The 25,530-nt window shown below is 44.1% G+C and overlaps 1 protein-coding gene across 2 annotated transcripts in view; it reads right to left on the minus strand.

The window, feature by feature from the left end:
- Window positions 1–881: 881 nt before the first annotated feature.
- PPP2R2A (protein phosphatase 2 regulatory subunit Balpha) overlaps window positions 882–25,530 on the minus strand; it is a 48,462-nt gene continuing 23,813 nt past the window's right edge. For both annotated transcript variants that reach the window (XM_056571136.1, XM_056571135.1), the window contains exons 2-10: window positions 24,981–25,055; window positions 11,307–11,398; window positions 10,639–10,801; window positions 9,831–9,943; window positions 9,492–9,669; window positions 8,266–8,430; window positions 6,956–7,125; window positions 2,717–2,808; window positions 882–1,907 (exon numbers count right to left, since the gene is read on the minus strand). In XM_056571136.1, the coding sequence (XP_056427111.1) occupies window positions 1,628–1,907; window positions 2,717–2,808; window positions 6,956–7,125; window positions 8,266–8,430; window positions 9,492–9,669; window positions 9,831–9,943; window positions 10,639–10,801; window positions 11,307–11,398; window positions 24,981–25,055 (1,328 nt within the window). In that variant the 3' untranslated portion in view covers window positions 882–1,627. The remainder of the gene's footprint in view (window positions 1,908–2,716; window positions 2,809–6,955; window positions 7,126–8,265; window positions 8,431–9,491; window positions 9,670–9,830; window positions 9,944–10,638; window positions 10,802–11,306; window positions 11,399–24,980; window positions 25,056–25,530) is intronic.

A 25,530-nucleotide genomic window follows, 5' to 3' on the forward strand; every position in this document is an offset into this window, starting at 1 on the left:
TTAGACTGTCCACACTGCCCTGTAAACCAGAAATCTTGTAGATAGTCTCTCCAAGCAGACAGCTTAGCAGTGTCAGGCATAAAGGGGCCCCTAAAAGATGCACTGGATCGTTTGTGCAGCCCTTTGCGGCCATCAGTCATGGGAGTCAGAGCACCACATATCCCATAGCTTAAGGACAGGCCATGAATATTAAAAGTTTTTTTCCAATTGGGCCTGTTATCCCCTATACATAGAATAGGGGATAATGTGCAGATCGGCAAGGGTCGCAACAGCTGAGTGCACCACCAATCGGACTGATGAGACACTCTCCTATCCCCAAAATGCTGTTCTGGGGATAGGAGAGTGTCATCAGTCCGATCCCCACCAATCTGCAAGTTATCACCTATCTGTAGATAGGCATAACTTGAGAAAACTCCTTAAAGCTAAGCATAGAGAGCCCAATATTGCTCATAGTGATGAGCGGCAGGGGCCATATTTGAATTTGCGATATTTTGCAAATATATTTACGACTATTCGTCCAATGTTTGCGGAATTCGCATATTCGCTATGTTCGTTAACTCTTTTCCCCATGCGAAAAATTTGCATAAAAAATTCACATTTGAAAAAAAGCGAATATTCATCATTACGAATATATAGCACTGTATTCTAAATATTCGCAAAATCGCGAAGTGCCGATATTCCTGATAAAAATTTGCATTACGAATATTCGTGCTCAACACTAATTGCTCATTGTGATATAACTATGAATTAATAAGTTATGAGTAATTCTAATAACTTCTACAACACATTTTTTTTAATTGTCTTTTATTCAGTAGTTTTTTTATCCTTCGTTTTTTGGCTTTTTTTCATTATTTTATAATTTTTTTTTTTTTTTTAAGTCCTTTTGTTTTTTTTCCCCCCCATTTCAGCGCCAGACAAGGCAAGAAGTGATTACAGTCAGGTCATCACTAAAATGAAAGACCAAGACAACTCTCAGTAATGGCCTTGTCCCCAACCCCCATGCCTCAAACCCTGCCACGGTCAACCCGTTTCCCTGTGTGCTTTCCCAGCCATTGGATTTACACCAGCTCAGGGCACAATGAGGAAGAAGAGCAGGAAATGGGACATTTAGGTACAGAAGAACCAACTTCTAAGATTGCAAGAAACACAAAAAGGTGAAGGGATGTAAAAAATACAATATAAGAAAAGAAATGGAGTGAAGGGGAAAAAAAAAAAATGAATGAGGCTGCACAGATGAAAGCCACCCTGAGTACTCTCCAGCAGAAGGAATCATACAGAGCACAGGTTGGTACTGCAATTCATCTCAAAATAAAAATAAAAAAATTGACAAAATTAAACCTACACATCAGGCAAGATGGTTAAAAAGAGGGGGAAAAAAATATACAGTAATTTCTGCTGTTAACCTCCCACAGGGCAAGAAACCAGCAGGAGCAGGGTTCACCCCGCGCAGCTATAAAAAAGGAGAATCAATGGCACCTTAAACACTGGAAAAGTCAGACGGGGAGGGACTGGCAAGAGTTCCCGCACTGTCAGAAGTTTTCTTCAGTTTTGGAACAGGGTATGAATTCTAGGCTCGACTATTGGAACTAGTTGGACTAAAGGACTGTCCTGTATGGAGAGGTCAGTACTAATTGACCCGGTCCTGGAATATATACAGGTTATTGGTGGTGGCCACAGCAATGATGTTTTCTTTAGGGTGCCAGGCTGTATGCAGGATCTTCTTGTTGAAGTCCAGACTGTCCACCGTGATCTCATCCTTCTTCCGTTTGCCGCTGGCACACACTTTACGTGGTTTCAGCACCATGCGTGGCTTGCTGTTCTCCCGTGAGGCCTCAAGGGTGATGTCACGTTTGGTGTTGCGGTCAAACATTCGGAAAAAGTTGTTGTAGGAACCGGTCATGACAACGCTGCAAGGAAAGAGAGGTAAGAGGTTAAAGGAGAAGTCCGGTACAGATCATCACAGGCGGAAGCGGGACATCGCTGCGGCCGGTCATAGGCTGAAGCGCCGTGTGATGTCCCGGGCTAAAGGAAGTAGGAAGCAGACAGCCTGGCAGACCGATCAGCTGCTGCAGAGCTCCGGGGGAACGTAGGAAGGTAAGTGAAAGGTTGTTTTCTCTATCTTTGCAGCCCGGGCAGGATGGAATAAGAATAGTCCATACCGGACATCTCCTTTAAAGGGGTACTCCGGTGGAAAACAATTTTTTTCAAATCAACTGGTGCCAGAAAGTTAAACAGATTTGTAAATTGCTTCTATTAAAAAAAAATCTTAATCCTTCCAGTACTTATTAGCTGCTGTATGCTCCAGAGGAAGTGGTGTAGTTCTTTTCTGTCTGACCGCAGTGCTCTCCGCTGACACCTCTGTCCAAGTCAGGAACTGTCCGGGGTAGGAGAGGTTTGTTGTGGGGATTTGCTCCTGCTCTGGACAGTTCCTGACACAGACAGAGGTGTCAGCAGAGAGCACTGTGGTCAGACTGGAAAGAACTACACAACTTTCTCTACAGCAGCTGCTAAGAACTGGAAGGATTAAGATTAAGAAGTAATTTACAAATTTGTTTAACTTTCTGGAGCCAGAAGATATGAAAAAAAAAAAAATTCCACCGGAAATGCCACAGTGGGGTCTTGAGCAGAAGAATCACCTCTATATATGACCGCGTCCCATAAAGGAGGCAGAACTCACTGGACTGGGGTGGTCTTGGCTTATATCCGTTCTACTTACTTGTCAGGTCCGTTCCAACAACACTCAAACTTGTCGAAGATGCAGTCGTTCTCATATAAGGAGCAGAGCTTACTCCTGAGGTATTCGTGTACCTGTGGATGTAAAGAAATATACATTCAGTCATATACAAAGGACTGCTAGTAAGATAGCGACACTTAAGTTGACTGCGGGAGTTTCTATAGAGCATTGTTGTCCAACCAGGGTGCCTCCAGCTGTTGCAAAACTACAACTCCCAGCAAGCCCTAAGGGATGGGAGGCTCCAAAAACCTAATAACTGACAGAACCTTTCACATTTACTATACCACAGGGTAGGGATACACCAAAATTTTGTCTGGGGAAAATTTTGGCATTTTTCAGCAGAGTGAATTTTCCGCTGATCATTTTTGTGGGTCTGGCTTAATCCTCTACCAACCCATGACATACATGTACGTCATGGATCGGGTGAGGACATGACGCGGGCCAGGTCCGCATCATGCACAGGAGATGCCAGGAGCTATCAGCAGCACGCATCTGCCTGTAATGATGGACATCAGAGATTGCTCCGATCTCTGTCATTTCACTAGTTGCCACAGTGTATGGTGCGGGCTTCCGACTCGAGCCCGTGCCATACCAGACGGCCCCCTGCTGATTCTTTTAGCATGGGGCCGCAGCTAATAGCCAACAAGCTGTGATAGCCGTACGTCGGTTATTAACCCTTTAGATTGCCGCTGTCAAAGCCGCTGTTTAAATGGTCACTCATTAAAACTAATTTTGCTATTGCACTCCTTATGGTAAATAATATTTCTAATATACTAATTTAAAAAAAAAAAATTACGTTTTCTATGTTTTATTTGTGCTTAAAAAAGCTCAAGAGCACATTTCCCCCTCATCTCATACACAGACTTAGGACCGAAGCCAAACACAGGAAGTGCAGCCTGGAGTGCCGAGGGGCATGTGTCCAGCCTCAACCAATCATGGCTCCTCTCACACTTAACTGCCATCTGCTGTTGGTTGGACACTCCCCCCCCCCTCAGCACTCCAGGCTGCACTTCTTGTGTTTGGACTTCGGTCCTAAGTCTGTGTATGAGTTGGGGGGAAATGTGCTCGAGCTATAAGCACAAACATAGAAAACTTCATGTTTTTTTTATTTACCATAAAGGAGTTTGCAATAGCAAAAGTTAGTTTTAATGAGAGTGCCCATTTAAACACTCCCTGGTGGTCCAGTGGGGTGGATGGTAACCCCCCGCCCCCCCTACAGCGCGATTGCAGGGGGTGATCCACTGTGGAGGTAGCTGAAGGGCTTACCTCTGCATCCCTGGGGGTCAGTGGCTCTTCATTTGATTGAGCATGGCTAAGCAGGCACAACTAAGTGATCGCAGAGCACACAGATCAATGTAGTTCTATGGAACCACAGTGATCTATATGAGGAATCTAATGATTCCTCCTAAAAGTCCCGGAAGGGGACTAAAAGTGTAAAAAAAAATAAAAAATAAAAAAGCCAATAACCCCCGTCTATAAAACTTTAAAGCACTCTCCTTTTCCCATTTTTCATAAAAAAAATAAAAACATATATGGTATCACCACGTGCGTAATTGTCCCAACTATTAAATTATTTTGTTTCTGATCCTGCCGTGTGAACGGAGTAAACGCAAAAAAAATTTTACGCAAATATTGCTTATTTTGGTCACATCACAAACTAAAAAACAAAAACACACTAAATTTTAAAAAGGGGTGGGGCGATGCATTTTTGGTTTCGGTTTTCGGCCAAGCAAAGCCTAAATTTTCGGTTTCAGCCCAAAATTTCCCTTTTGGTGCATCTCTACCATAGGGCATTGTTGCTCAACCTGTGTGCCTCCAGCTGTTGCAAAACTGGCAAGTGCAGCAGCCCATTTACCGCTGTTCATTCTTCAAATCCCCATATTAGATGTGGCGGTGCAAGGTACTGTGGCGCTTCCCTGTTCACTTGTGACTAGGTGACTAATAATAGACTTAGTCATTTTAATAGCAGGAATAGCGCTACATGTGACACTATTCTTCTAGTCAAAGCTGAAAGAGTCGCTGACAGATTCTCCAACATAAGTGTGATTACAACTCATGTATTTCACAAGTGCCAATGCACCAGAAATGACTACAGTTCCTTTGATCTGCTGCGGGTAAATGAGGACTAGAGATAAAGGGTTCTTTACTTTGGACAATTCTAACTTACAAGATTTTCTTGGCAATAAGCTGATCATAAAGCGTCCCCTACTGTTGGAACTCCTAGGGATTAGCTGTAATCTGTGGGAAAACCTGGCAGTGAGTGTTCTCTTCTACTGCCCAACGGCGCCGCCCCGGGGGAAATGAGGCATTACAGTCTGCTCATTCACATCAATAGGCTGTCTGTATAATACAGGACAGGTCCCTCCAGAGCAAGAGACACTCTTTATAACCACTCTTCTCACTGCTCAACAACAGAACATGGGGCTCCCTTGTATAGGACAATAAGTGTTATTAACCAGATATTCCCTTTAACCCCTTAAGGACCAAGCGTTTTTGCACTTTCGTTTTTTCCTCCTTACCTTTTAAAAATCATAACCCTTTCAATTATGCACCTAAAAATCCACATGATGGCTTTTTTTGCGCCACCAATTAACTACCTTGTAAGGACTTCAGTCATTTTACCCCCCAAAAAATAAAATTCATTGTGCGACAAAATTGAAGAAAAAAACATTTTGTACCTTTTGGGGGCTTCCGTTTCTACGCAGTAAATTTTTTGGTAAAAATTACACCTTATTCAGTAGTTCTATATGATTAAAATGATACCCTACTTATATAGGATTGATTTTGTCGCACTTCTGGAAGAAATCATAACTACATGCACGAAAATTAATATGTTTAAAATTGTCATCTTCTGACCCCTGTAACTTTATTTTTCCATGAATGGGGTGGTATGAGGGCTCATTTTTTTGCGCCGGGATCTTAAGTTTTATCGGTACCATAGGTTTTGACCGAACATTTTGATTGCTTTTTATTCATTTTTTATGGAATAAAAAGTGACCAAAAATACGCTATTTTGGACTTTAAAATTTTTTTTTATGTGTACGCCATTGACCGTGCGGTTTAATTATATATTTTTATAGTTTGGATATTTATGCACGCGGTGATACCACATGTTTATTTTTTTTTTTACACAGTATTTTTTTAAATGGGAAAAGGGGGTGATTCAGACTTAGTAGGGAAGGGGGTTATAAGATTTTCTTTATTGCAATGTAACATGCATTACACTGATTGCATACACTAAACAAACAGCCCTTAAAATGTAACTTTTAATGTGTAGTTACATATAGGGAGTTTATACTCCATCATCAATAGTAGATGGCCCTGCAGACGCCACAATACTGTGGTATTTATAGACATCTGACTACATCATTTTTCCTGCGCCCAATCTCTAGGGCCATTCATGGCTGCCGTTCCAAACATTCACAACTGATGTCCAATCCAGTCTCTCACCCATTAATTACTTCCTTAGTCACTTATCAGGATTTACCAATCCATTACAAATGTTGCGTCCATGTCAGTGATACCTGTCACTGAAGCGGCACTCCATGGGACTTCCGTCAATTCCCAGCGCCGCCGCGCATGTCAGGTAATGCGCACGGAGGAACTTCTGTCGGCGCATATAATCTCTACTGCGCGTGCGCCAACACTAATGCGCATACAGAGCATTATGTCCGTTTTAAGGCTAAGTGTTGGCACACGTGCAGTAGGGAATGTATGCACCGACAAAGAAGAAGTTCCTCCGTGCGCATTACCTGACATGCGCGGCGGCGCAGGGAAATGACGGAAGTTACATGGAGTGCCGCTTCAGTGACAGGTATCACTGACATGGACGCAACATTCGTAATGGATTGTGTTGTGTTGTGACCACAAAACATGTAGAGCCGGGCAAGTGAGTGATCTATTAAACATTCCAGAACGGAGTACAGTATAGTGGCGTCTGCAGGGTCTACTATTGATGGAGAATTAAGTCCCCATATACACACAAAGTTGACACTGTCTGTTCTGGTATCCATTTTTAACATTTTTGTTGGGGATTACAGTTTTAACAGTAACTACACAACAGTTGCGTTTTAGGGGCCATTTTTTTTTTGTTTTGTTTTTTACCCCGGGCTCCAGCCCTGGGGTTTGGTTGTTAGATTTAGTCAGGGGCCCCTTACTGCCCTGCGTAGTAGAGTCCTATCATAGTCCATATATCTCAATACCATCCCCTGCATAGGTCACCTGATATGTTTCCACAGGACGGCTCTCCATGTTCAAGTCCCAGATTTTGACAGATAAGTAGTCCCTGGTCATCATATAGCGCCCACTGTGGCTAAACTTCACATCAGAAATGGAAGAGATGATCTCTGAGAAGAAGGATCTATTGCTGGGATCTTCTGGCTCCTCAAACACTAGAAAAAAAAAAAAAAAGTCATGTAATATCTGAATAGCTTGTATGCACGCTTCAAACCCCGCTAACAGGGCCAGGGCGTACAGGTCCTCCTTAGTCCTCAAGTACCAGGACGTAAGAGCGTACCCCTACGCCCTTGGTCCCCAACAGGTTAAAGTGCACTGTGTAGAAAGTTACACAAATTCTTAAAATTTTGCCCCATTAATTTTTTTTTTAGTTTTTTTTGAGGTCATTACAAAGTTCAATTGGTATTGAACACAACAAGCCCTCATATGGCACTGCAGATGGAAAATTAAATAATATGGATTTTAAAGGCGAGGAGGAGAAACTTAAACGCAGAAAGGGGTTAAAGGGTTTACTCTGTCCCTAGACATCTTATCCCCTATCCAAAGGATAGGGGATAATGTCTGATCACAGGGTCCCGCCGCTGGGAACCCCCACGATCTCTCCTGCAGCCCCCAGTGTCACCTGCGTGATGACTGGCAATACAGGGGCCGGAGGATCGTGACGTCACAGCCCCGCCCCCTCAATACAAGTCTATGGGAGTGGACCTGACAGCCACCATGCCCCCTCCCATAGACTTGCACTGAAGGGGAAGGGTGTGACATCACAAGGGGGCAGGGTCATGATTTAAATACTCCGCCCCCTGTATCGCCCGTCATCAGGCACGGAGCGAAGTTCTCTCCGTGCAGAAGATGACACAGGGGTTCCCAGCGGCGGGACCCCTCGGGATAAGATGTCTAGGGGCGGAGTACTTCTTTAAGCATTTCAACATATATTTGTAGGGTAGGTTCACACGTGCCATATTTTGCTTCTGCTCAATTTCCTACCCACTGAAGTCAATGGCTAGCAAAATCATATGCAGCAAAATACAGCACGTGTGACCCTACTCTTAAGGGCACCAAGAGGGTTAAAAGTACACATTCGGACTGGTGCAGAATGCAAAGAATATTCTCTTATTTCTTAGCTTTTAATATTTTTCTGAAATGGTGAAAAATAAACCTTGGCCGAATACTAGAACACCGGGAGTTCACCTATTCAACCCTGGCTGTACGTTCAACTGCCATGTACGTTATATATAGCAGTCATCGAGGGACACGCACAAGGTTAAGAGAAAACTCCCAATGGCACTATAGCTTACACTTGGAGTGGCGATCGCACAGCGCCGACTCGCGCATATCACACAGACGGATGGTGCCTTTGCTGCTGCTGTATACAAAAGTGTTGCAGTGATGTGGATGGAACTCCGCTGCCGTGATCACTTCGGTCAGCTCCTCCATGTTGGCCGGTTTAATATCTACGATATCTGGAGAAGGGAGTGAAGGAAGCGCACAAGAGAAGAAAACCAAAAAGAGTAACGTGTAATGCTGTAGCAGGACCAGGAGGGGGATGCATGGTTCTATGGAAAAATACCCTTTTAACCTAAAGCAATGTATCACCGAGCACAGAATTAGTGTAAGATTACAACAGTGTTTCCCAACCAATGTGCCTCAAGCTGTTGAAAAACTACAACTCCCAGAATGCCCGGACAGCCGTTGGCTGTCCGGGCATGCTGGGAGTTGTAGTTTTGCAACAACTGGAGGCACACTAGTTGGAAAACACTGGATTACAAGATTTTCTCTCGTGCTACCAGTAAAGTCGCTGATCATAAATGGATTCTCTCGGTCTATTCAGGATAAATTGTCTTGAGCAGAAATCACAATGTAATACAGTCAAGTACTATAATGCAGACCGTACATTGAATTCTCTACTCAAGGTGCATTTCTGGACTGTATTAAAGGGGTACACCGTGTTTGGAACAAAGTGTTCTGAATGCTTAGAGCCAGCGCTGGCGGCTTGTGGCGTCACTGCCCCGGCGCCTAAATGCAAGTCTATGGAAAGGGGCGTGATGGCCACCTCGCCCCCTCCCATAGACTTGCATTGAGGGGTGGAGTGTGACGCCACGAGGGGGTGGGGCCGTGAAGCCAGCACTAGCTCTAAGCATTTGAAACTATTTGTTTAGAACGCTAAGCAGCGGAGTACCCCTTTAATAGCTTATCCTAATGATAGGACAATACCAGATCATTGGTGGTAGAACTTCCCGCATACCACTGATCAGCTAGTGAAGAGGCCGCAGACCCCTCAAACACAGCTCTATATACTCTATATATGCCCAGTTGTGCAGCTCAGTCTGGTTCACTTCAACAGGACTAAGCTGCAGTACCCCACACAGCCACTACAAAACGTATGGAGCTGTGCCTAGTAAACAATGGTGGCAGCCCCTTCCATTAGCTGATCAGTGGGGGGGGGGGCGTAAGTCAATGTATAACCTAAATACTGTTTGATGAGACAACCCCTTTACTATTCCCATTTCTCTGATAAGGATACTAAAGCTTCTGTCTGTGATCTCCAAGTGCCAAAGATTGACTCGAAGGTCGTCTGCCGACAGATACGTCTCATAGTCACTATTGACAGAGATGGAATTGATGTGATAGGTATGAGCGTTGGCGAATATTCTCCGAGGACTAGCTTCAACCATCAGGTCCATGGGGCGGAATACTGGCACCTGGAAACGGAAAGCCGAATGTTAAGTACGTTGCAAGATGTAGAAGTATTTCTATTGGATACCTTGTAAGTGTTTTCCCAAACAGTGCGCCTCCACCTGTTACAAAACTGGGAAACTCTGCCCTGTAACCAAAGCCAGAAAGGATGAGAGGAAGGACTTACCCTGAGAGTGGTCACAGTGGTTGGATCCCTATATCTCCCATTTTCTTCTTTAAGGTTGTAACCTTCTGGTCTTTTGTCACGTTCACTGATTTTCCACAGCTTGATAGTTTTATCTGTTAAATAAAAAATATGCATTTAAAATAAACACGTTTCTGACTTTATATAAAGGTTTGGTCAGACAACTTTCTAGTACACTAAGGGGGAACTTCTTTTATGTACAGTTTGTTTTGTACATTTGTCGCAATCTTACTTGCCCAAACAGCAATTACAGCTTGCTTTATACATGGTGGATCAGGACTGCCATCAGCAGCCAGACGCACGGCATTGCCAATTGGGTCAATAACAGACGTTAACCCTTTAGACCAACTGATACCTATCATTCTACCTTTTAACCTCGAGGACGAAGGCCGTACCTGTACGCCGTTGTCCCACTTCCCTTCAATAACGCACGATCAGGAGGTGAGCGCGGGTTATAGCCACTGGGACCACCCAGCTATCTGCTGCAGCTAATGCTGGTCATCACAGATCACGGTGATGCTCAGCATTAACCCATTTGATCACAAACTTTGATTGTCACATCTAAAATGTAAAACAAAAAACACACTTCCGGGCTGCTCAGCTTATCAGGACCACTGTTATTGATTTTTTATTGAACAAAAATAATAAAGAATAAAATATTTATTTTTATTTTTTTATTATTATTTTTTATTTATTATATTTTTTATGATTATTATTTTATTGTTCTTGTAATTATTATAATTATTAAATTCAAAATGTCTGCAACGACTGCGACGAAGCACAAACTCACCATTTGTAGACAACAGGAACTGTGCTGCGTTCTTCTGTGGTAACCATCGAATCTTGTTGATCTTCTCTTCGATTTCTAAACTCTTCAAGTAGTCGAATTCAGGCTCGTGGCTCTGGAAAGTGCTATAGACACTATATTCCCCTCTATGATAAGGGCTTTTACTCTGTAATGAAGCAGCGCATGAAAACAATTGGATTACAAAAGATTTTTTCCCTCAATTAGTCACAGTGTCACGTGTAAAGCCGTTCAGCGCCTCTAGATGGCAGCAGTTCCCTTTGCCTAACGAGACGACTGATCACCGATACTCTCATTGGGGCCTAATAGGAAAACTACCAGGTCCAGGGCTGGCACGCCTTCACACTGCCACAGTGCGGCAGAGGACGGGGCCGGTCAGGTTACTACATTCACTGCAGACAGGAAGAAGGAACCAGCTCAGCTTTTACAATCGTTAGCAGCAAAGTCCCCATCTCCATAGAACAGTGTTTCCCAACCAGAGTGTCTCCAGCTGTCTCAAAACCACAACTCCCAGCATGCCCAGCCAGCCAAAGAACATGCTGGAAGTTGTTGTTCTGCAACAGCTGGAGGCACCCTGGTTGGGAAACACTGCCGTAAATGATGGTAATGGTAAGTCACAAACAACAATAAAAAGAGCAGCAGACTATACCAACCTCCTGCTGGAAGATGACCACACGTCCTCCTTTATCTCCAGTGGCTAATAATTCTCCAGAATGGTTAAATTCTACCGTAGATATGATATCAGCTGCAATGACAGAAGGTATCACAGTGTTACACAGGAATAATAGGATATCACATAGTACAGTATGATAGACAACATTAGAGATGAGCGAACTTACAGTAAATTCGATTCGTCACGAACTTCTCGGCTCGGCAGTTGATGACTTATCCTGCATAAATTAGTTCAGCCTTCAGGTGCTCCGGTGGGCTGGAAAAGGTGGATACAGTCTTAGGAGACTCTTTCCTAGGACTGTATCCACCTTTTCCAGCCCACCGGAGCACCTGAAGGCTGAACTAATTTACGCAGGATAAGTCATCAACTGCCAAGCCGAGAAGTTCGTGACGAATCGAATTTACTGTAAGTTCGCTCATCTCTAGAGAACATCTAGAAAGTGGAAATAGGACTGAACAATATTCAAAAACAACCCGGCAAGTGTATTACTCTGTTACCTCCGCCACGCCGGGTTAAGGCAAATGCAATGCAGAGGCCATATCCTGCCACAGAACATGGCTACAGGTCATAACAAGGACTGTATGGTATGTAGTAGGTAGGTATTGCAGAGGCGTGTGCTCCCTTGCTAGAGGAACTAGTGTGTTCATTAGACTGGATGGAATTTTTATGCTTGTATCCCAACCAGGGTGCCTCCAGCTGTTGCAAAACGACAACTCCCAGCATGCCCGGACAGCCGAAGGCTGTCGGGGCATGCTGGGAGTTGTCATTTTGCAACAGCTGGAGGCAACATGGTTTGAAAACACTGCTCTTAAAAAAAAACTTAGGATGTACAGGACCGATACACAATACTAGGGGGTCAATTACATTTCTCAAAGATTGCTGCTGTTTCGGACAAATCTAAAACACTGTCTTAGATCGTTGATCGTGGCGTCTAAACCGGGAGGAATCACTAATGGTTAGCTCAGCGGAGCTGTTCGGGACCGCCGCTGTGAAATCACAGCGTCCCAAACAGCAGGAGGTGCCTTACCGTGCTCCACGCTGTCCGATCGGCGTTTGATTGCTCCAAGCCTGAGATTCAGGCTTGAACTAGTGCAGATGACACTGATCAATGCTATGCTACTATGGCATAGCATTGATCAGTGTATGCAATCAAAGGATTGCAAGTAATAGTCCTCTATGGGGGCTAAAAAAAATAAAAAATAAATAAATAAATATATGAAATAAATGTGATTTAACCCCTTCCTAAAAAAGTTTTAATCACAAAATAATATGTAAACATGTGGTCTCGCCGCGTGTGTAAATGTCCAAACTATAAAAATATTGTGGTAATTAAACCACACGGTCAATGACGTACATGTAAAGAAGTCCAAAATTGCATATTGTATACCATAAATAAATGTATAAAACGTGATCAACAAGTCAGATCAAAACAATCATGGTACCGATAAAAACTTCAGATCACGGCGCAAAAAAATTAGCCCTCATACCGCCCCGTATACGGAAAAATATGTCATATGGGTCTGCAGAGGACAATTTTAAACTTATAAATTTTGGTGCATGTAGTAAAATAAAGAAAAACCTACATGAAAATGGTATTATTGTAACCGTATGGTCCTACAGAATAAAGATATGGTATCATTTTTACTGAAAAGTGCACTGTGTTAAATTGGAAGCCCCCAAAATGTTACAAAATGACTTTCCCACAATTTTGCCCCCCAAATATATATATTTTTTTCTGGGTTCGCCGTACATTTTGTGGTGAAATAACTAATGTCATTACAATAGAACAAAAAATAAAATTAAAATAAAAAAAAAGGCCTCATAAGAGTCTGTAGGTGCAAAATTGAAAGCGTTATGATCTTTAGAAGGTGATGAGGAAAAAAACGAAAGTGCAAAAACGGAAATACTCTATGCACATTAGCCATTTATGCACATTAGCCAATTCCCCATGACCTTCCCATTATCCTTTGCATCGTTTACATCACTCATTAAGCAGAGCGACATTCACAAAGTCACGCACAGTTTTGAGAGACAATGCTAATCTCTTATATGCAGCATTACACCCTCCCATCTCCATTATATTCTCCTGATATATACAGCTAATGCGCCCCTGTCTGGTAACCGCCACCTCCTTGTATGTAACTCCCCACCCACCTGGTTATTCCAATAGGAGCGTGCCAGTCATGTGCCCGGCTCTGCACACCATTCACTGAACGCCGCTATGTAATGATTATTGCTGGGCTATCTTTAGGCAGGTTTCTGCATTAGGGATCATTGCCTCTTAAAAGGGGTTTCCAGGAACTATTTTTATTCCATAGAGCAAAAAATAACTAAAAAAATTCCCCTATATTCCCAAAGCATGAGAAAAATGTGCATGTGGTGATCTGCTTCCTTCCTGGGTCACATGACAATCCTGGATTCACATAGTCCACTGGCCCTGTCTCTGTATACATCTGTGTAGGGCTGGGCGGTATGACCAAATGTGTGCATCACGGTATTTTTTAAACTTTTGGCGGTTCCACGGTATACAATGTTATTTCCTAGACCCCCCCCCCCATATTAATTATCAGCCCACACCCCCATCGGGGGTAAATACACACATCACCCGCATGCGCTGCCCTCCTCGTGCTGTTTGTTGCGGCAGCCGGCGCTGACACTCTATACTGTGCGGTATCCCTATGCCCGGGCTGCAAAAGGTAAACAAAATAAACTTTAATGCACCTACGTCGCCCTTACGCTGGGGATGGGAACGTCGAAGAGCTGTCAGCCTATCACTGGCCGCAGCGATGTCCCGCCCCGGCCGGTGATAGGCTGAGGCCACTGTCATGTAAGAAGCCGGCTTCTTACACGACAGTGGGCTCAGCCTATCACTGGCCGAGGCGGAACATGGCTGCGGCAGGTGATAGGCTGACAGCTCTTCGACGTTCCCATCCCCAGGAAACAAGTGAGGCCGATACTGGATCAACGGGAGGCGAGTTAAAGTTTTTTTTTTTATTTGCAGCCCGGGCATAGGGATACCGCACAGTATAAAGCAGTGGTCTCCAACCTGCGGACCTCCAGATGTTGCAAAACTACAACTCCCAGCATGCCCGGACAGCCGTTGGCTGTCCGGGCATGCTGGGAGTTGTAGTTTTGCAACATCTGGAGGTCTGCAGGTTGGAGACCACTGGTATAGAGTGTCAGCGCCGGCGGCAGCAACAAACAGGACGAGGAGGGCAGCGCATGCGGGTGACATGTGAGTAGTACCCTAACGGGGACAGCCCTGGGATAATAATTTTGGGGGGGGCAGAACAGCGCTCATAGGTAACATAGGATTAGTTCCCCGATGTGGGGACAGCGCAGCGCTGGGCTGATTCATTCATTCCTGAGGGGGAGGGGCCAAACCGGCATTGCGGTATGGGTTAAAATTCATATCGTGCAGCACAAAAATGTTGGTATTCGGTATGAACCGGTATTGCGGTATGGGTTAAAATTCATATCGTGCAGCACAAAAATGTTGGTATTCGGTATGAACCGGTATACCGCCCAGCCCTACATCTGTGTACCGCCGTAATACCGCAGTGCCCATAACATCTGACAGATAATTCTTATATAATAGTCTTAGAGGGTTATGGAATGGAACATTCATGGGCACTGGTCACGTGAGCGCTCAAGTACGTACAAGCGCTTACATGAAAATTCAAATCCAGCCGGCGGGCCCGCCTTCAGCACGCAATTCAGCGCTTGAAGCCGAACTTCAGAGGGACCAGGTGCCGGACTGCAGGTACGTATATCAGTCTTAAACCCTGCCTTGGTCTCCTGTTCACCCGCACTATAACCAGGTGTATCAGGTTTAATGTGGGTGAACGGGTGACAGTTTTCCCTTAAATACTCCGGTGAAGCAACACCGTTCCGGACTTGACAGGCTCCGATACCCAGGTCCACCACCACCACCGTATCAAACATGTTAGGCAGATATAATGGATGAGCAGCAGAACAACAGCATGTTCTTCTGGCACCCGCCGATTGTGAATGTTTTCCGGACGGACATTTCGCAGTGTGAATGTAGCCTTAGGCCGTGTTCCGAAGGCAGAAAATCTGTGCAGAATTCTGCATGTGTTTTCTGCACGCAATATTTACAGAATTTCCGCATGCACAATTCAGCTGCTGAAATTCTGCATTCCGCAGGTCTTATATATTTTTTCCTGACTTTGCCTGCGGAATCCCATTGAAGTTAATGGGTTAATGGTTTCTGCAGAATTTGTGGGGAATTTGTACGGAACCCGCACAAACTGTGACTGTGATTAAATAAAGTTTATCTTTTACTGAGCTGCGGAATCCGTGCAGAAATTCAGCATACATTCTGAAAAATGATTAAAAAAAATGGAATTCTGCACAGAACCAACGCGGACACAACAAGCTTTTTTGTGTGATCATTCATCTATGGCCATGTTCACACAGCATCATTTTTGTGGAACGTCCAACTTGAAAATTTCCAGCCCAACATTCAGCTATCGGCAGGGACCAACTTGGCACTAGGACCGCTCGGAAATGTGCCATCTACATAGACTGAAATGCATTTCTGAACAGATTCTGCCAAAAGAATTAACAGGTCAATTCTTCCTGCAGATGCCGGAGTTTTTATTTTTGCGCCAGATGTTTCAGTTGTAGAAATTTTGCAGTGTGAACAGTATAGCAGAAACACATTGAAAACAATAGGACTCTGCTGCAACGGAATTTTCAAATGGAATTTTTCTGCTGGATTGAAGCATAGGCCACCTTTGGAAACTATAGCCCTACGCCATGATATTGGAAGCATTTCATTGGCTACAAGGAGAACAATGCTGCTCCCATCCGCAGTGACTGTGTCTAGCCATTATCTTCAAGGACATCTAACAAGACTCCGACCCTAAATAATCATCCCCATGTTCCTGAACGGTGCAAGTTTTCCTTGTGGAGACCAGCTGGTGTCTGGAGTCTTCACACAATGCTCAGGGAGGAAAAAGTATGCAGATGAGTTCATTGCAATGGTAAATCTCATCTAAGCCATTGTCACTACATAGGAGGAGGAACTCCGGATTCCTGTAGCAGCTGTACAAATCTGTCACCTCTGTGGCAGCCAGCGATGGCAGATCATGTGTCATGAAAAGGGCCGCAACGATTGAGGATGCGTTCCCACCTGGCGCATACGCTGCGTATTCCTCACTCACTATACACACACACACAAGGCTTTGCGGCGGCAGCCCTGTGTGTGCAGTGAGTTTTGGAGGCGGAGCCACGTGTCAGTCACGCCGGCACATGGCCCCGCCTCTAAAACTCCCTACACGCATAGGGCTGCCGCCTGAAAGCCCTGTGTGTATAGTGAGCAAGGAATACGCCGCGTATTTCCCGCTGCTGCCGCAAATTCTGCCCAGCATGAAATACGCTGCGTATACGCCAGGTGGGAACGCACCCTAAAAAAATATTATTTGTTAAAAATCGAAAATAGATATAGTGGTTGACAATTTTAATCATCTTTTAATCTATAGTGAAGGGGTGTGGAGTGAAGGGGTGTGGCATCAGTCATTTGGGGGTGTGGCCTAGTAACACATTCCTACTATTTTTGTTGTTTTCCCTGTCTTATCCCCTTATGACCCCCTCCATCACATTTTTTGAAGATGCTATCGGCCTGGGACATCTGCGGCCTACCTGCAGCACCGAAACCGCATCTGGACAGAAATTGGGCGGCGTCCTTGTCCTCGGCGCCCCCGGTGACAAGTAGCCTCCCATCCCAACATCATGGGAGCCCCCCCTGTCCTGCCAGAAGCTGACAGATCTTCCTGGTGCAGAAGGACAGCCATCATTATGGTCTAAACAACTTCTCCCCCGCAGCGAGGCTCAAAGATTAACCCTTCAGGTGCTGTCCCCTCTTTTTTCTCCCTGTTAACCATTTAGTTTCTGTCCCTTCGTTCTTACCCTCTGTTAACCATTCAGGTGCTTTCCCCTCCTTTCCCCCCTGTTACCTTCACAACATGGTCCCCAAATCCTCCCGCCCCCTCCTGTTAACCCTTCCCTGGTCCTCCTTTCATCCAGTTTTGGGTTTTAACCAGATCAATCATATCAATAATCAGTTAACTAATAGATTTTAGAAATAATTGTTCGTTGCAGCCCTAGTCATGATATACAGTGCCCCCTTGTGTTAGTGCCTATGTCTGCAGTCAACAGAGTCGTCAAGGATCAATGCAAGGATATGGCGGTATAAGCTCCAGCATAAATCTATTACAACCCCTGTTGAACGTCTTGTCAGCCAGGATAACTATAGCCATTGTTAGTTTACTACAGTGTTTCCCAACCAGCGTGTCTCCATCTGTTGCAAAACTGCAACTCCCAGCATGCCCGGACAGCCAAAGGCTGTCCGGGCATGCTGGTAGTTGCAGTTTTGCAACAGCTGGAGGCACGCTGGTTGGGAAACACTGATCAAATATGTGAAATATTACTGGAAATTCTGAATTTCTGTTAATATTACAACCTTGGCAGTCACTACGGTACAGTATCCGCATTTTACTGCTTATTTTCTTAAGCCATTTTAATAGGGTGGGACAAGACCCAGTTGCCATGGCAACAAGAAAATCCACCCTGACTGAGTTTTTGGTCCATGCCTTCAAAGCATTTGCCAGCCACAGGCTTTATTTCGTGCCAAATGCCGGGAGTTAAATACATCATCCATCACATCATCCATAGACGCGTGGAAACTAGTTCAATAGCTTGTTTTCCAGTATATTGCTGCATAAACTAGCCATTTTCTTTCTCTAGAAAGAGTGCCACTTCTGGTCGTGTCTGGTATTGCAGCCTCGCCTACAATTTTTTTTTTTTTTTCCCTCCACACTTTAGGTGTAAAAAAGCCACAATACAGCATTTGCTTCTACAATGCATAAGGCCACATGGTAAGCTGATGTGTATACAGTAGAGCTGGGGGGGTCACAGCGGATCTCAGATCCCTTCTATATTACAATAGAAGATACTTTCCCAGTCCGGTGTCATGTAACATTCTACACAGCAATGTTTCCACAGGGCCTAGATGGCGGGGATTATCACCTCGGCAGAAGGTCCTGACACTGACCGGAGATATCACCCCTTGTATGGAGCCAGACCTGGAGCAGCTGCAGAAATAAGACAGGCGAGCACGCTGCACCTCTGTGTGACATCCGCGCCGCCCGCCAAGTCCGGGCCTGTGAAGGCAAGTCTGGGAGAACAGGTCTGGGAGTTTACTGCTGGGTGGAAAAGGCAAAGTTATCCTGCAAAACTCCAGAGTAAGTCATCCGCCGAGACGGAAAAACCCACAAGTCAAGTGCACGCTGCGCCAAACCCTGTACTGTGAGCCAATCCCCATATGAAGCTTCACCTGAACATGACTGCTAGGAACTACTGTAATATGGCAGCCGCTGTGCGTCAGACATTCCTGTTCCCCCTTCTCTCTCCCTGTGTGTGTGTCAGCCATTCCTGTCCCCCCTCCTCTCTCCCTGTGTGTGTGTGTCAGCCATTCCTGTCCTCCTCCTCCTCCTCCGTGTGTGTATGTGTGTGTGTGTGTGTGTGTCAGTCATTCCTGTCCCCCCTCCTCTCTCCGTGTGTGTCAGTCATTTATGTCCTCCTCCTCCTCTCTCCGTGTGTGTGTGTGTCAGTCATTCATGTCCCCCCTCTTCTCTCCCTGTGTGTCACAGTCAGTCATGTCCCCCTCATCTCTCCCTGTGTGTGTGTCACAGTCAGTCATGTCCCCCTCATCTCTCCCTGTGTGTCAGTCATTCATGTCCCCTCAGCTCACCCCTGTCACAGTCATTCATGTCCTCTCCATGTGTCACAGTCATTCATGTCTCCCTCATCTCTCCACGTCAGTTATTCGTTTATGTCCTGTCGTGTCACAATTATAAGGGCCCACTTCATCATTTCCTCCAGTGGGTGATCAGATCAACGCTGGCGCAGAAGTAAACCTTTTTTTTTTTTACTATTTAAATAAAAAGAAACAGCCCCTATTGCAGTGCTTCCCAACCAGTGTGCCTCCAGCTGTGGCCAAACTACAACTCCCAGCATGCCACAGCTGGAGGCACCCTGGTTGGGAAACCCTGCCCTACTGGAAAGGGCTGACAACAAAATTCTCAGCCACCATGGTGTCTAGGGAAGAAAATAAAAAATAAAAAAGACCCCCCACAGGAGCCTACACCCTTCTGCTTGCACGCTGGGACTTTTTCAAACACCGGACCTGATGTTGATGTCCCCAAAGCAGCAAAAATCATAAAGGATATAGATGTGCAACCCAAAAAAAAACAGTAGGAGTGCCATCACCTGCCACATTTTGTGCTAAGAATTACCGCTACCTACTTCCCACATCTGCAGGAAACACATGGCTGCCCTATGATACGTCTTATGTTGTCCTGCTTCACAAGGCACCACCTCCTGCCCAAAATTCTCTCCATTCACACATCACTTTCCAGTTTACCTACTGATACACTTTATAATGGCCCAGGGGACGGCCATATGTAACCCACATACATAAGGTCATTGGCCACTGCAGAGGTTTAGTTTAGTCTCTAGATCAGTGTTTCCCAACCAGGGTGCCTACAGCTGTTGCAAAACTACAACTCCCAGCATTAACAGAGAGAGCCATTGGCTGGAGGCACTATGGTTTGAAAGAGGAGCAGAACAGCGCCCGCGGGTCACATGATTAGTTGCCCAATGTGGGGACGGCGCGCTAGTTAGTGGGATTTGGCGGCTTCAGACTCTACCCTCTGTAGATACGGATAATGTCACCATGGCAGAAGTCTTCTCTATACCTGGAGGTCTCAATCATCCATATGGATAAGAACAAAAAGTAGTGAAGCTCACCTAGCAAAAGAAGTGAGCCCGAGGATCCTGGTGTACCTACCTGCACCCAGATAATATTGGAAAAGGAATAAATTATACTCTATGGGGGAGATTTATCAATACCTGTGGAGAGGCAAAGTTGCCCAGTTACCCATAGCAACCAATCAGCTCGCTTCTTTCATTTTTCACTGGCCTTGTTAAGAATGAAAGAAGCGATCTGATTGGTTGCTATGGGCAACTGGGCAACTTTGCCTCTCCACAGGTTTTGATAAATCTCCCCCTATATATCTATATAATAAATTAAATATATGTTATAGTGCAACCAGTCCTCAAAAGGTGTACAAAGGAAAGTATATTATTAGGTCCAGTACGGTACATTATAATACAGTGGTCCCTCAACTTACAATGGCCTCAACATACAATAGTTTCAACATACACTGGTCTTTTCTGGACCATTGTAACTTGAAACCAGACTCAACATACAATGTACAGACAGTCCAGATCTGTGAAACGTGTCAATGACTGAAAGAACCGACCAATCGTAAAACACCTGTATTCTTAAAGTGCATGCACTGCCTGGTAGCGCCCCCTACAGTACAGGGAGGTATTACATGTTCTGTACTCTTTACCTGCCAGAGTTAGCTGCTCCTTTAGACATCATGTGAGGACGACTCCATGTTACTTTTTTATTTTTTTAAGGACATTGTGTGTTCTGTACGGGACCCCGAAGAAGGTTCTGTCCTCTACATAGACCAGTGTTTACCAAAGAGGGTGCCTCCATCTGTTGCAAAACTACAACTCCCAGCATGCCCGGACAGCCGAAGGCTGTCCGGGCATGCTGGGAGTTGTAGTTTTGCAACAGCTGGAGGCACGATGGTTGGGAAACACTGAAACAGACAGTGATTACAGCTCCCAGCAGCTCTTTCTTACTTTTATATGTAAGGATTTGCTTTATCTGTATTAGTTATCTTCTTATTTATCCTTCACCCTCACTTTTTCCTATTTTTGGATGACATTTTGGTGGCTTCAGACCCAATTACCAGGTTTCCATAGAGTTCTGGTCTCAACATACAATGGTTTCAACATACAATGGTCGTCCTGGAACCGATTAATATTGTAACTTGAGAGACCACTCCACTGTATTTAATAAAATGCAAGATATTAAACAACTGGAGTCTATTGCAAGGGCTCTGCTCTAGACTCCAGTTTAATATATTGCATTCTATGAAATAAATACCATAATATTGTACCATATGGAAACAACATGACCTAGCAGCAGTGACCTAGCTGAGAACAGGGCATAGTGAGTATTCCCAACACATCTGGGCCTGCCTCATGACTACAGGAAGAGTAATGTCACCCAACAGGTTCCATCAAGTGAAGTATGGGATGATTTATACCAGGAAGACTCTGGGACTCATGTAACCTGTAAGGGTGGGTTCACATCACGGTTTGTCCCCACGGTGGAAACATATTACAAACAAACCGCACGCAACTGGATGCATCAGGTTGCATACGGTTTCCAATGCATTGACTATGGATACGGTTTCCGATAAGGTTGCATATATAAATGTGTGCGCGTATATTATGATAGCCTTATCCCTATATCTTATATGAAGCATAGCCTTATGTATATCCCTATCTTATATGAAGGATAGAATTATGTATATCCCTATCTTATATGAAGGATAGCCTTACACCTATCACTATTTTATATGAAGAATAGCCTTATACCTATCACTATCTTATATGAAGGATAGCCTTACACCTATCACTATTTTATATGAAGAATAGCCTTATACCTATCACTATCTTATATGAAGGATAGCCTTACACCTATCACTATCTTATATGAAGGATAGCCTTATACCCATCTCTATCTTATATGAAGGATAGCCTTATACCTATCTCTATCTTATATGAAGGATAGCCTTATGTCTATCTCTATCTTATATGAAGGATAGCCTTATACCTATCTCTATCTTATATGAAGGATAGCCTTATACCTATCTCTATCTTATATGAAGGATAGCATTATACCTATCTCTATCTTATATGAAGGATAGCATTATACCTATCTCTATCTTATATGAAGGATAGCATTATACCTATCTCTATCTTATATGAAGGATAGCCTTACACCTATCACTATCTTATATGAAGGATAGCCTTATACCTATCTCTATCTTATATGAAGGATAGCATTATACCTATCTCTATCTTATATGAAGGATAGCATTATACCTATCTCTATCTTATATGAAGGATAGCCTTACACCTATCACTATCTTATATGAAGGATAGCCTTATACCTATCTCTATCTTATATGAAGGATAGCATTATACCTATCTCTATCTTATATGAAGGATAGCATTATACCTATCTCTATCTTATATGAAGGATAGCCTTATGCCTATCTCTATCTTATATGAAGGATAGCATTATACCTATCTCTATCTTATATGAAGGATAGCCTTACACCTATCACTATCTTATATGAAGGATAGCCTTATACCTATCTCTATCTTATATGAAGGATAGCATTATACCTATCTCTATCTTATATGAAGGATAGCCTTATACCTATCACTATCTTATATGAAGGATAGCCTTACACCTATCACTATCTTATATGAAGGATAGCCTTATACCTATCCCTATCTTATATGAAGAATAGCCTTATACCTATCCCTATCTTAAATGAAGGACAGCCTTATGCCTATCTCTATCTTATATGAAGGATAGCCTTATACCTATCTCTATCTTATATGAAGTATAGCCTTATGCCTATCCCTATCTTATATGAAGGATAGCCTTATACCTATCCCTATCTTATATGAAGGATAGCCTTACACCTATCTCTATCTTATATGAAGTATAGCCTTATGCCCATACCATTCATGCTTAAACTCCTTCAGTGTATTTGCAGCGATCACTTCTGCAGGAAGGCTATCCCATGCAGCCATTCCAGCTCACTGAGTACTGTGTATGGGAAAACAGAAGAACAAAGTGGATTGGACAGGATCCTTTCTTCCTTCTTACTATACAGGAAAACATTGCCAGCAGCGCTATCCTTTGAATTTGGCCACTGCGCAAAAAAACTGCCCAAAACAGACCCTAAGGCTGTGTCACATATGTCCAAAGACCTGGCATAGTTGCCATCCATTGCCCACCGCATGCAGTGCTTTTTGATCCAACAGGACACTGAAGAGCAACAATGCAGGATGGTCCATAAATGTGGCAACTCTGCCCCTATCTCAGCCTATGGGGCAACAGATAAGATGCTGATGGGATTATAAAATGGGAATTCTGTTCGTAAAACAAGCCAGATCTTCTGCAACAGGCTGTAGAGCATTCCCCTCTGTCCTGTCTACAATGGGGCACTCATTTTTAAGCCTCACCCCTTGGCTTAGCCCCATGCCCTCAGCAGTTCTTCAACCTAATGTCAAGAAACACCCTTAAAAGGGGTACTCCAGTGGAAAACTTTTTTTTTAAAATCAACTGGTGCCAGAAAGTTAAACAGATTTGTAAATTACTTCTATTTAAACATCTAAATCCTTCCAGTACTTATCAGCTGCTGTATACTATAGAGGAAGTTTTTTTTTTTTTATTTCTTTTCTGTCTAACCACAGTGCTCTCTGCTGCCAGGAACTGTTCCCATAGAAAACCTCTCCTGCTCTGCACAGTTCCTGAGATGGACAGAGGTGTCAGCAGAGAGCACTGTGGACAAACAGAAGAAAAAAAAAATTTCAAAAACAAAAGAACTTCCTGTGGAGCATATAGCAGCTGATAAGTACTGGAAGGATTAAGATTTTTAATAGAAGTAATAATTTACAAATCTGTTAAACTTTCCTGACACCAGTTCATTTGAAAACATTTGTTTTCCACCAAAGTGCCCCTTTAACCTTCCGGCTCTGTTTTCTGAATATAAAGGCCAATGGTTCTGGCTAAGAGCGGATCGGCGAGTGTGTCAGACCCTCCACCCACCAGATATTGATGATCTGCCCTGAGGATAGGTCATCAATACATTTTTCCTGGAAAACCCAATTACTGAATGCTTTCTCTGCAGGATTTCACCAAGACTGCTTGTTTTAGGAACGCTCTGCAGACTGAAGCGCACTCCTGTTCACAGGTTCAGTGTTCCTTGGGCAATGGTATAGGATAGTGTTTCCCAACCAGTGTGCCTCCAGCTGTGGCAAAACTACAACTCCCAGCATGCCCGGACAGCCAAAGGCTGTCCGGGCATGCTAGGAGTTGTAGTTTTGCCACAGCTGGAGGCACACTGGTTGGGAAGCACTGGCATAGGAGGTTGTAAGCATTAGCAATTCTCTTCTGTATTCGGGCTTTGTGCTACAGAGGCACTAGTGTCCCCAAAACCAGATTGAGGAGTTCAGAGATCGATAAACGGTATAAGAGCTGAGACCTCAGCTAAATATTGATTTGTCCAGGAGAAATCAGCACAGTGCATACAGTCTTGTGTTATTGTTGGGACAAGCTTATTATTGGTTTAGTCAGCGACTAGAGATGAGCAAACTTACAGTAAATTCGATTCGTCACGAACTTCTCAGCTCGGCAGTTGATGGTTTATCCTGCATAAATTAGTTCAGCTTTCAGGTGCTCCCGTGGGCTGGAAAAGGTGGATACAGTCCTAGGAGACTCTTTCCTAGGACTGTATCCACCTTTTCCAGCCCACCGGAGCACCTGAAAGCTGAACTAATTTTTGCAGGATAAGTCATCAACTGCCGAGCTGAGAAGTTCGTGACGAATCAAATTTACTGTAAGTTCGCTCATCTCTATCAGCGACCAATGGAGAGGAAAGAAAGTGAATAGGCATCTTACCTTCCGAGACATCGTCTTCCACAGCTCCTTTCACCTGAGAAAAACACCATTGAATATCATTGCCTCCGCCAGCTCCTGGGGAAAGAAATTCAAGAGTTAACAGGGATTAGAACAGTCCTTATAGACAGCTACAGTCTCCACACCCCTCATGTGTTACTCCTTTCCAGCACACACAGGCATGTGAACAGGTACGAGCCGTAAACTCCCTTAATCCGACACCTCATGATCCAAAAGCCCCATAATCCAACAAGTCAAACAAACGGCCCTACGCTGGATTAACAAACGTGTTGTGTCCAGAGGATCAGAACGCCTCAATCCAGCCCAAGGGTGCAGAGCTCAATACATTTAAAGGGCTATTCCAGGAAAAAAAATTTTTTTTTTTCTATCAACTGGCTCCAGAAAGTTAAACAGATTTGTAAATTACTTCTATTAAAAAATCTTAATCCTTCCAATAATTATCAGCTGCTGAAGTTAAGTTGTTGATTTCTGTCTGGCAACAGTGCTCTCTGCTGACATCTCTGCTTGTCTCGGGAACTGCACAGAGTAAAAG

Source organism: Hyla sarda, chromosome 4 (assembly GCF_029499605.1).
Source record: "Hyla sarda isolate aHylSar1 chromosome 4, aHylSar1.hap1, whole genome shotgun sequence".
Taxonomy (NCBI): Eukaryota; Metazoa; Chordata; class Amphibia; order Anura; family Hylidae; genus Hyla; species Hyla sarda.